Source organism: Bactrocera neohumeralis, chromosome 2 (genome assembly GCF_024586455.1).
Source record: "Bactrocera neohumeralis isolate Rockhampton chromosome 2, APGP_CSIRO_Bneo_wtdbg2-racon-allhic-juicebox.fasta_v2, whole genome shotgun sequence".
NCBI classification, from domain to species: domain Eukaryota; kingdom Metazoa; phylum Arthropoda; class Insecta; order Diptera; family Tephritidae; genus Bactrocera; species Bactrocera neohumeralis.
This window is the reverse complement of record NC_065919.1, coordinates 11,921,330-11,933,103: the sequence shown is the minus strand read 5'-3', so window position 1 is coordinate 11,933,103 and position 11,774 is coordinate 11,921,330. Positions and strand designations below refer to the sequence as shown.

At 35.9% G+C, this 11,774-nt stretch overlaps 3 protein-coding genes across 3 annotated transcripts; 2 read left to right on the top strand and 1 right to left on the bottom strand.

The window, feature by feature from the left end:
• Nucleotides 1-248: 248 nt before the first annotated feature.
• On the top strand, nt 249-1,740 carry LOC126754906 (uncharacterized). Its single transcript, XM_050467114.1, has 2 exons — nt 249-392; nt 454-1,740. Exons 1-2 carry the CDS (start codon nt 365-367, stop codon nt 1,557-1,559), a joined length of 1,134 nt encoding a protein of 377 aa, XP_050323071.1. The 5' UTR covers nt 249-364; the 3' UTR covers nt 1,560-1,740.
• Nucleotides 1,741-1,986: 246 nt separating this feature from the next.
• LOC126754606 (DNA polymerase alpha catalytic subunit) lies at nt 1,987-8,468 on the top strand. The gene is made up of 9 exons (XM_050466717.1): nt 1,987-2,089; nt 2,146-2,340; nt 2,411-3,501; nt 3,561-3,746; nt 3,816-4,665; nt 4,726-5,694; nt 6,920-7,478; nt 7,544-8,016; nt 8,095-8,468. The coding sequence occupies exons 1-9, from the start codon at nt 2,074-2,076 to the stop codon at nt 8,298-8,300; spliced, it is 4,545 nt and encodes a 1,514-aa protein (XP_050322674.1). The 5' UTR covers nt 1,987-2,073; the 3' UTR covers nt 8,301-8,468.
• A 77-nt stretch (nt 8,469-8,545) lies between these two features.
• LOC126754928 (uncharacterized) lies at nt 8,546-11,317 on the bottom strand. Its single transcript, XM_050467148.1, has 2 exons — nt 10,889-11,317; nt 8,546-9,161 (listed from the first exon to the last, which is right to left on the bottom strand). The coding sequence occupies exons 1-2, from the start codon at nt 11,217-11,219 to the stop codon at nt 8,587-8,589; spliced, it is 906 nt and encodes a 301-aa protein (XP_050323105.1). The 5' UTR covers nt 11,220-11,317; the 3' UTR covers nt 8,546-8,586.
• Nucleotides 11,318-11,774: the final 457 nt, after the last annotated feature.

Genomic DNA, 11,774 nt, shown 5'->3' with positions numbered 1-11,774 from the left:
AATTATAACTAAAAAACAAGTAAGTATTTACTCTTTATTTTTATTTATTTATTTTTTTGATCAAATAAAAAGCATTAAAACTTTTAAGATTTTAAAGTTCACGGTAACTTCAATAACAATTTAAGGTAAATAATATTTTGAACAACTATTTTTTGAAGCTACTATCAATTTGTTGCTTTTTTTTCTAACAATGTATTGGAATTGTTTTCAAATACTCCACAATTTCCGCATTTCACTTCACTTTTTATTTAAACTTCAGCAAATCTAAATTATGAACAGTCAGCTTTTTTGTTAACATTTTCCAAATTCAAAAACAAAAAACAACAAAAAAATTTAATTCAGCTTACTTAAAATATCGCACATCATGTACTCAAAAACTAGTGAGACCAATGGTAACAATCTTGCAATATTTATGCAAAAACATTTATAGCAAACAGCTGTTCCACTTTTTAGCGGAAGAAAATAGTGATAGCAGTCATGCTTCTCATTTGAAAAACAAAGCGAATTCGTCTAATGGCGCACAGAAGACTAACTGGTTACCATCAACGGAGAAAGAAACTTACCGTACAGTTGTGGTAAACTATCGATATGCCAAAATGGATAAGAACTATCCGCGTAATACCGGCGCAATATCAAAGAAAAAGCATTGGAATCGCATGATTTCCGCGTTGGCCGCCAAACCGAATAGCGATGAAGAGGAAGCAGAGGATGATGATGTACCCAATTTGCGCAAACTTTATGATTGCTCGAAAGAAGAATTAAGTACATGCCATAACGTGGATACACCAAAACCTTCATGCGAGAACTTAACTAAGCTATTCCACGAGTCACCGAAGGAAGCCATCAAGTTGGAAGTTTATTGCTTGCCAGTAGAACAGGAAGCAATAGTGGAGGAACCGCAAGTAAATACAATTGAGGAAAATGAAATCAAATCAGAAACTATAGAAGATGATACTTACAATTACGATGAAACAAAATCGCAGGAGAACTCAGATGAATGTGTCGAGGAAGGCACCGATAACTCTTTTGAAACAACGCAAATGGCAAGAAATTATCCGTCGTTTTCAGATTTTGTATTTTTGGCTGATCATGAAATTGGCGAAACACCAGACTTCGATGCGGATTATTGTTGTGCCATGACTAAGGATAAAGTAGATGGCACACAGCAGACTTGCATCATCAAGAACACGACAAAAGCAACACAGAAACCAGAACGAAATAGCGAACAACTGCAAACGATTAAGAAGTCTTGTAGGCGTTCAAGTACGCTCAGTGCACAAAACTGTGAAAATTGTTTAGAGCTTGCGGTAGCAGAAATACCAAAAGAAACTGGCAAGCCAAAAACTACACAAAATCAAGGTGGCTTCCGTCAGCGTCAACAGGAACTACACCGATATCGCATTGCGGTGGAGCAAAAACGGTTAGAATTACTTGAAGTAAAATTACAACGGGAACGTGATGAGATGTTGCGTGAACAAATACTCTTTGAAAAGGAGATCGAATTCAAAACGACACAAATAAGACAGCTTAACGATGATAAGATCGTTGACATATTGTGAGGTTATGTGCTAGGCATCACTACAAACCGGAAAAGTGCGAGCAGAAGAAAAAATAAAGATTGTAAGCAAAAAAGTTTTTCAACTATAAATACAGTTTGTAAATATCATTAACAAAAAAGCAAAAATATCAAATTAAACCAAATTACTATTGCTACAATTTTTTAAAATAAATATCAAACAAAATCCCTTTTTTTTAATACTTTTTAAATAAAATTGCAAATATTAGTTACTACCAATTTTTACTTAATATTATTCAATATGTCACATTTTAATTTCCTGTTTAACTGTTTACTACTTATTTTTACTTTACTGCCAAATATATAAGAAACAGCCACCCTAAGCAAAATAAAATACATCTCTGTGTTAGCAGCGCCCTTTGTTTTGTTTTTCCCGCCATTAGTTTTAAAGTTGTCATATTTTCTGCATTTTTTTGTATGCTCAGCTAATTGTACATTATTTTTATTCAGTTGACTTACTAAATTTGTACAGATTTTATAAACTATTGCTGAGCAAAATGGCTGACTCTCCAAGTAATAATAGTGATAAATTGTTAAAAAAAGATGTGTTTATAATTATTATCTACCAGGTGAACCTAGAGCAAAACGACAACGCGTGGACAAAGCAGGTCGATTCGCTGCATTGGAACGGTTGAAACAATTGAAAGGCAATAAGCACAAATACGAAGTTGAAGAGGAAGTGGATGATGTATATGAAGTCGTTGATGAGCGTGAGTATGCCAAACGTGCAAGGGAAAAGTACGGCAATGATTGGATTGAGGAAGGTAAGCGTCATGCACTTGGAAACTCTATGATAGTATTCAACCGTAAAGTAAATATTAAAAAAACATGCAGATGGTACTGGATATGCTGAAGACGGCCGCGATTTTTTCGAAGATGAGGATGACTATTCTGAAGATGAAGTTGCAGACAAGAAAGATAAAAGCAAGAAAAATAGCCGCAAGCGTCTACGAGACACTGAAAAACCAGTGAAGGGAAAGGGTTCAATACGTAATCTCTTCAGTAATGCTGTGCCCAAGAAGACTCAAATGACATCATTGGCTGAAGATAATATACTGGCAGATATTTTAGGCGAATTACACGACAAACCCAAAAGTTCAACTTCAAAAGCTGCTCAAGGTATTTCAGAGACGGAGCCAGCACCTAAAAAACACATAGCACCAGCACGAATTTTAAGCAAATCAACCAGAAAATCTGACGCTACACTTGCTAATGATTACATGAATAATTTTATAAATAATATAAAAATGGCGGAAACAGTAAAAAGTGCTGACAAAACTAGTGACGATGAATTATTGGACAGTATTCTCAAACCGAAACCTACAGTGCCTAATAAAAAGATTTTGGAAAAATCGAAAGAGGTCTTTGAAAAGACAGACATAGCAAAACAGGTGAAAGGGCTGGCGCCCGTTAAAGAAACTGTTGCGGTTCCAGCCGAAAAGGTGGTAACAAATTTGTCTGAAAAGCCAGTCGAAAAGTCAAATGTTGCAATCGACACGCCGTTAGGTGGAAATGACTTCCCAGATGATGATATCGACTTTAGTAGTTTGCAAGACAGCAATGCTCAATTTGAGAAAGTTACGGTGGACGCAAACGACGTAAGTGAAGTCTCGCCAAAGAAAATTATACAATCAAAAGTAGCGCCTGTGAAAGATGCTGACGACTTACAAAACTTATTAAGCAACTGGGAGCAAATATGTCAGATGGACAACTTTGAGGAGGAAACCACAAATGGTGAAAATGATTCAGCAATGAATGCGACATGTAAAGAAGATACAATTAAATTTTGGTATTGGGAAGCCTGGGAAGACCCCAATAAATGTCCCGGCGAAGTTTTTTTGTTCGGCCGCTCATCAGAAAACAAATCCATTTGTGTGCGAGTTGGAAAGATAGATCGCGTACTGTACCTTTTACCAAGAAAATATGTGAGTTATTGGAACATAAAATATTGAACCTTTTTTGAACCGATTGATTTTTATTGCAGTTACTCGACCCAATTACTAAGGAGCCGACAGACAAACTTGTTCAATTAAGCGATTTATATAAGGAATTCGATGAGGAAATTTCTGTAGAACTTAAATTAGATGGATTTAGATCTCGTAAGGTTACCAAAAACTTTGGCAATCACTCTATTGGCATTGATGTGCCGCAAGTTTGCGACTATATGGAGGTAATTACTGAATATGCATATTTCTTATTATGATTGCAAACTGTATAATTCTAATTTTTTGCTTTACAGATACATTACGACGGCAAAAAGCCGCCACCAAATTTAAAGAAAAAATATAATTCAATTGCCCATATTTTCGGAGCCAACACTACGGCACTAGAACGCTTTCTGCTCGACCGAAAAATTAAAGGTCCTTGCTGGCTAACACTGAAGCAATTCTCAACAAATCCCGCGCCAATAAGCTGGTGCAACTCTGATGTCACCGTTAACGATCCAAAGTCTATCGTACTTACGGAAGAACTCAAACCCGCACCACCACCACCACTTACACTGCTCACATTAAACGTACGGACGGCGCTTAATCCCAAATCACTTAAAAATGAAATCTGCATGATTTCCATGCTGGTACACAATCGCTTCCACATCGATCGACGCGCGCCACAACCTGCTTTCAATAGGAGTATGTGTGGTATTACTCGCCCGGTAATGGCTGCTTGGCCATTCGATCTCAAAGCTAAGTTAGCAAAATTCAAAGCTATAAATGTCGTGAAGCATGACAATGAGCGAGCGCTACTGATGTGGTTCCTTGCAATGTATCAACAAGTAGATGCCGATTTAATAGTCACATTCGATGCCATTGATTGCCAGTTGGATGTGATTACCGATCGCATTTCAGCACTCAAAGTGCCGCAATGGTCTCGTTTGGGCCGCGTACGCTTGTCTGCACACGGCAGTGGTCGCAAGTGGCTCGATTTCTTCGCAGGTCGTATGGTATGCGATGTTAAAAGAACAGCTTCTGAAGAGAAAATCAAAGCGCGTTCTTATGATCTGCAGACATTGTGCCAGGCCGTATTGGAAATTAAAGAGAACGAACGAATGGATGTCAACGATGAAGACTTGCTACAATTATTCGAGACAGGTGAGCCTATAAGTCATACTATAGATAACTTCAACACTTTTCAGATTCATTCTCTTCCAGGCGATGGCGTATTGAAATTAATAACACTAACTATGCAGGACGCTTCCTATATACTTCGCATGATGTATAAACTAGACCTTTTGCCTCTGGCTTTGCAAATAACCAATATCTGTGGCAACACCATGACGCGAACACTACAACACGGACGCTCCGAGCGTATTGAATTCTTACTGCTACACGCCTTTACCGAGAAAAACTATATAGTACCTGATAAGAAAAAGCGTGAATGGAGCGAAAACAATACGACTATTATTGATGGTGAGGGCAATGAGACATCAGCGCCGGCAGCAAGCAGTGGACGTAAAAAGGCTGCCTACTCAGGCGGCATGGTGTTGGATCCTATAGCTGGCCTCTATGATAAATACATACTGCTTATGGATTTCAATTCGCTTTATCCTAGCATTATTCAAGAGTATAACATATGTTTCACTACTGTACAACAACCGTACAACAGCGATGATTTGCCACAATTGCCTGATTCAAATGTAGAACTTGGTATACTGCCTCAACAATTGCGACGACTGGTGCAGTCACGTCGTGAAGTAAAAAAATTAATGGCGAAACCGGATGTTGCACCCGAGTTGCTCAAACAGTACGACATACGTCAGTGGGCGTTGAAAATCACTGCTAATGCTATGTACGGTTGTTTGGGTGCAGGTCACTCGCGCTTTGCCGCACAGCATTTAGCGGCGCTGGTAACGCACAAGGGCCGTGAGATTCTTATGAACACAAAGAGTTTGGTACAGAAAATGAGCTACGAGGTAGTTTATGGCGATACAGATTCAATAATGGTGAATACGAACATACTGGATTATGATCAGGTCTTCACGATTGGCAATGGCATCAAGCAGAGCGTGAATAAAATGTACAGGCAAGTGGAATTAGGCATCGATGGCGTTTTCAGTTGTTTGCTGCTGTTAAAAAAGAAGAAATACGCTGCTATGATTGTGGAGAAAGACACAAAGACTGGTGAGTTAAAGAATTAAAGGTATTTGAAAATACTCGCAACACAAAAGCATGTTGAAGAAGCTTCAGATGGTGGTCAGAACACTGCATTCCGTACGATAACAGGATTCCTGTTGTTTTTGTTGTTGTTATAGCCGCAGAAATCATTCCTGAAGTAATTTCGAGGAATGATGCCGAGTTGATAGCCCTCGGCCGGTAAAACTCGGCGTCTGTTCCGGTTACTTCGGCCAAACTGTCATGGGAACGTGGGAGTGGATTCCTCTTTATATCTACAGTCAAACCTTTTCATACTTCCGGTTAAGGAACACAAAGCACTCTTCCCCAAACGGTTTCTGCGGTGAAATTTGCGCAGAAATTACCCCTACAAATCTCTTGAAGCAGAGCCGCCGCCTAAGTAACAAGAATAAACGTTGTTGGCAACATACAAGGTAATCGGCCAGCCGGTCCTTCGCCGTGAAACGCAGACGAGGCAGTTTCAGACACTGCAATCCGGACTATAATGTGAAGCCTCTTGATGTCGAACATCTACGCAGTGAGACCCATATGCTCCCAGTTAAGGAACATAATGAACTCGTCTCCAAACAGTTTCTGCTGGGGTGTTTTCGTAGAAACCATCCTTGCTCCTTGGAGCATCAATGGGTCCTTACTTAATTACGTCGACGACATAAGACAATACGCTGACCAGACTTCGGACAACTAACTTCAGACATGCACTGACCGCCATTCACAGTGCAGCCATAAACATCTTCACCGACTCCCTCTCAATGACTACGACGAACTTGAGTTGCCTCGAGAATCGAGACATTCAGACATGCACTGACCGCCATTCACAGTGCAGCCATAAACATCTTCACCGACTCCCTCTCAATGACTACGACGAACTTGAGTTGCCTCGAGAATCGAGAGTGACCCTTGCGGAGCTTCCTTAGGTTAAATTCGTACTTTTTCAGAATCGACCCCAACATATACATAAATATATGCCCAGTATGCAACGAGTCCCCGCTGGACTCTTAACTACCTCTTTGCATGACCAATGAATCCCACTTATCTACCTCCGCTCACCCTATGTCCGACTCCGTCGAAACAGCACGTTTTCTGGTTATACCGTTATATGACTTAAAGACAACCAACTTAAATCTTACCACACAAGATCAGATAACCGCTACAACAACAACAATATGTAGCGTGTTTCAATACTCCTTTTTTACATAACGAATTTTTCCCGCAGGTGCATTGAAAAAGGTGCAAGAGCAGAAAGGTCTAGACATTGTACGCCGCGATTGGTCACAACTAGCTATAATGGTCGGCCGAATCGTACTTGATGAAATACTTTCCGAAAAACAACTCGATGAAAAATTAGATGCCGTGCATTCACATCTCGAGAAGATACGTGACCAAGTGGAAACTGACGCCGTACCATTACCAATGTATATCATAACGAAGCAGCTTTCCAAAGCACCCACCGAATTCAACAATGCCATCTCACAACCGCATGTACAAGTAGCATTGCGTATGAATAGCACGCGCAATCGGCGCTACAAGAAAGGCGACATGGTGGACTATGTGATATGCCAAGATGGTACAAACAATCCAGCTACACAGCGCGGTTACCACCTGGACGAGGTGAAGTCGAGCGAAACGCTGAAATTGGACAAGCAATATTACCTGGCGCATCAGATACATCCGGTGGTCACGCGTATGGTGGATGTTTTGGAGGGCACAGACGCCAGTCGTGTTGCCGAATCGCTGGGCTTAGATCCCAGCAAATTCAGAGCGGCTGCACAGAGGTAGTAAATATATTTATGCATTAATTATATAATTTAAACTTCGATTTTTATTTTTTTTTTTTTAGAGCACATCAAGAGCGTGTCGAGGACACCACAGGCGAATCATTAGTGAAGACTACTTTGCAAAAATATCGCGAATGCGATAAATTCAAATTCGTTTGCATTGCCTGCAAATCCGAAAATATAGTGGCAACCGCTTTTCGGCCGAATGCCACTAATTCCCACGACGCTGTGCTGCAGAAATGTGTTAACACGGATTGTAGCACTGCGCCATATCAATACATTGTGGCCATACGCAATCGGCTGTTGCTTAGTATACGTTCGTACATTAAGCGTTTCTATCAGAATTGGCTGGTTTGCGACGATCCGTCATGCAATCAAAATACACGCTTTTATACGCATGTGACAGCGGGAAATCGACCCATATGCCCGTTTTGTAAGGCCGGTTCGTTGGTGCGTCAATATTCGGAGCGAAATTTATATCAGCAGTTGAGCTATTTTCAGTACATGTTCGATTTGAGCAAATACCAGCATAAACGTAAGCATTCACGCATTTATTGTAGAAAAGAATCTGTACAAAAATTGTCTCATTTTCAAACAAAACTTAACCTTATAGATGTGCCGCTCACACCAGAAACAGAAGCGGCTTACCAAATGCTCTTCGATACTGTGAATCAGCAACTGGAGAAATCCGCATTTTGCACAATATCCTTGGGGAAATTATTTAGCTATTTTAAGCCACTTGAGCAGAGTGATGAGATTTCGCATAAAAAAATTGAAATTCCACAACTGGAAACGCAGGTGGCCACTAGCCTAGAGTGATAATGCAAATTTTAGCGAACTCATCACTGAGTGTATCTATAGTAAGACGAGTTTAGTTTATTTATAAGTGTAATTATTATATAAATATTTATAAAACAAAAGAATTATTATACACCCTAATATTTGCTTTGAAAAGTAAAGAACGAAAACACTTTCTTAAATAACGCATTTATTTCGTTAAAACTAATTTGTATTTACACTGCTTAAGCACGTTACGAACAGTATTTTATATATAAATGTAATAACAATAATTACAATAACAAATATGCAGTAGGTTTACAAGGCATCAATTTAAAAATTTGCTTGTCGGAAATTTTCGAAACGATTCATTGAATATGTCTGTAAAAGCAGTGCTCACCAGCTCATTAATGAGCGGCTTAATAACGGGAAAGCCAATGGGCCACATACTATTTATAACACCATCAGCAAAGTTATCCAGACGTTCGCGTCCCTCTGCCAATGCGTTAGCGACATGCATTTTCAAGCCGCCAATACGATCGATCTCCACATGCACCTTCAGTAGTGCACCGGGTGCGCCCAATCTACGCACGCTCGTCGTTTGGCTGTAATCGTACAGTGTCATATTCCAGAAGCCACTTCGTTTGATAGGTGTACCCAGTATTTTACCCGAAAACTCATACCAGCCGTCCAAACTCTTTTCCGGGAAATACTGCGCATAGATGATGCGTTTATTGGCGTAGTCCGTGCGATATTTGGTTACCTCCGATTGCGACCAACCATATTCAGAAATATTGCGCAATATTAATTTGAAGCCACCGAAGCTGTTTTGATCGCCACGACGCAACTCCACGAAGGGAGAACGATGTGGATCGAAAGGTTTAATGTTATAAGCAGGAACACCTGAAGATGTGATATGCATACATACAAATTTAGGTAAATATGTGAATAGGTATTAACATACATACATATGTATGTATATATTCATAAAACGTTATTATATAGTAGTTGTTACTTTTAGATTGTTAAAAAACATATTTTTTATGATTTTATTTAATATTTTTTTTTACAATTTGAATTATTATTTTTTTATAATTTTGATTTCTTTAAATTGTTATTATTATTTTTTGTTTTTAATTTTTTATATACATAATTTATTTTTATAAATTTAGTTACACTCTCTTTTTTTTAATTTTTGATTTTTTTTATAATTTATTTACTTTTTGTTTTTTTTTATTTTCATAATTTATTTAAATTTTTTATAACTAATTATTTTTTTTTATAATTTCAGATACTTTTAATTTTTTTTTATTAATATTTTTTTATACTTTTCGTTTTTATTTTTGTAATTATGGTTTTTTTTATAATTTTTCATAATTTTTTATATAATATTAATTACATTTTTTATAGCTTGTTACTTTTTTATAATTTTATATACTTTTTTGTATGTACATACTTTTTTGTACGTTTTGATTTTTTTATAATTTTTGAATATTTTTTTTTTATTTTTAATAATTTTTTTATTTAATTTTAATTATTTTTTTTTATAGCTTGTTATATTTTTTATAATTTTAGATAATTTTTTGAAAAATCAAAATTTTTACACTTTGGAAATTGTTTTTAAATTTTAGATTTTTTTTTAATTTTTGATTTTTTTTTTTAATTTTTGATCTTTTTATAATTTTTGCTTATTTCTTTTAATTTTGATAATTTTATGTTTTTATAATTATTGACTATTTTTTAATTATTGGTTATTTTTTATAATTTTTTGAGTATTTCTTTTAAATTTTTGATTATTTTTTTTTTAAATAGTTTTTGATTCTTTTTTAATAGTCACTTATTTTATTGATAAATTTTGTTTTTTTTTTTTGGTTGTTTTTAATTTTTTGTAATTTTTGATGTTTTTGCTTATTTCTTTTAATTTTTGATAATATATATAATTATTGACTATTTTTTAATTATTGATTATTTTTTTAGAACTTTTGAGAGAGATTTTTTATATTTTTGGTTGTTTTTATTATAATTTTTGATTTTTTTATAAATTTATTTCATAACTTAATTTTTTTTTTTTTTAGTTTTTGACCTTTCTATATACATATATATTTTAGTTTTTTTATGTATTTTACTACATTTTTATATTTTATTTTAGTTATTTCTTACAATTTATTGTTTTATTTTTTTGTTAAATTTTGTATATGTTTTTGTTTTCTTTTACAATTTTTGATATTTTTTTATATATATGTATGTACATAGATTAAAAATTTTGTTATAACTTTTAATTTTTATATATGTACTTCTTTACATTTTAATATATATTTTTAATAGTTTTTGTCTTCTTTTGATGTTTTTTATTAAACTTTTTGTATTTAAAATATTTGATTTCATACTTTATAATTTTTAAGTATTTTTTTATATTTTTATTTTTTATACAATTAGATATTTCAAATATTACGAATTTATTTTCTTTTATGTTTTTTTTTAATAATTTTTTTACTTATTTTGTATATTTCTTGAAAATGTTTTATTTTATTTTATATATTTTTATATTTATATGTACATATTTACATAGATATTTGTATATCTATTTTCATATATATGTATATAGTATATATTTTTACTGTTACTCTTACCAGTTGGAAAATACGCTCGTAAATCGTTGAATACCTCCTTCATACAGCCATCGAATTCGGCGCTGCCTGTTTTACACCTGCCCAGAAGACGTGCAAAGTCATCATCAACTGCGATTTGACCTTGTGCCGCTGCGCCGAGATTTGTGGTCACGCAAGTGATTACTATCACCATCAAGCTGCATTGCAGCAGCCACTTTGATATGATCGCAAGTAGAGAAATGCGTCTGCTGCGCAAGTCGGGTTGCGCATGCGCAGCAGTCACTCTGCCCAGACGACTGCTGCTAATGCGGCTATAACTGTTGTTTTGTCTATTGCTGTTGTTGTCGGCCATTGCAAATAATTGCGCCTCAACGCCTTTTATATTACAAGTAATCTGTGTCTTGCGCTATTTTACGCCTTGTACGGTGTTAATTGCTCACTGGCCGAAGTGGAAGCTGCGAAAGAGTCATAGACGAGCATATGTACATAAGCAAGCGAATGAGACGTTGTGCGGGTATGTACATAAGTATATGTGCTGATATATACATAAGTGTGTGGCAATAAATGTGTACATAGGTATTTATAAAAAATATTGTAATAATTTTTAAGACAACAGTTCACGTCTTCATTATTTTTAAGAGTTATTTAATTTAGTAATTTGCTAAATTAAGGCAGCCACACTTGCGAAATCATCTTTTATTTGCCTTGCAGTTGCTTTTGCAATTCCACAACAAGTGCACACCATCGTTAAATGCAAACGCCAACGATATTGGTGTGTAGCAACCGCCAAAGCGTTGAACTGTTTGTGCGCAATTTCGTATTCAAAAGCACTTCTTAGCTTGCAACAATCAACTATTTGCATGCTTGTGGCAAAGCTGTACAAAATTTGCTGAATTTTTGTTCCTAC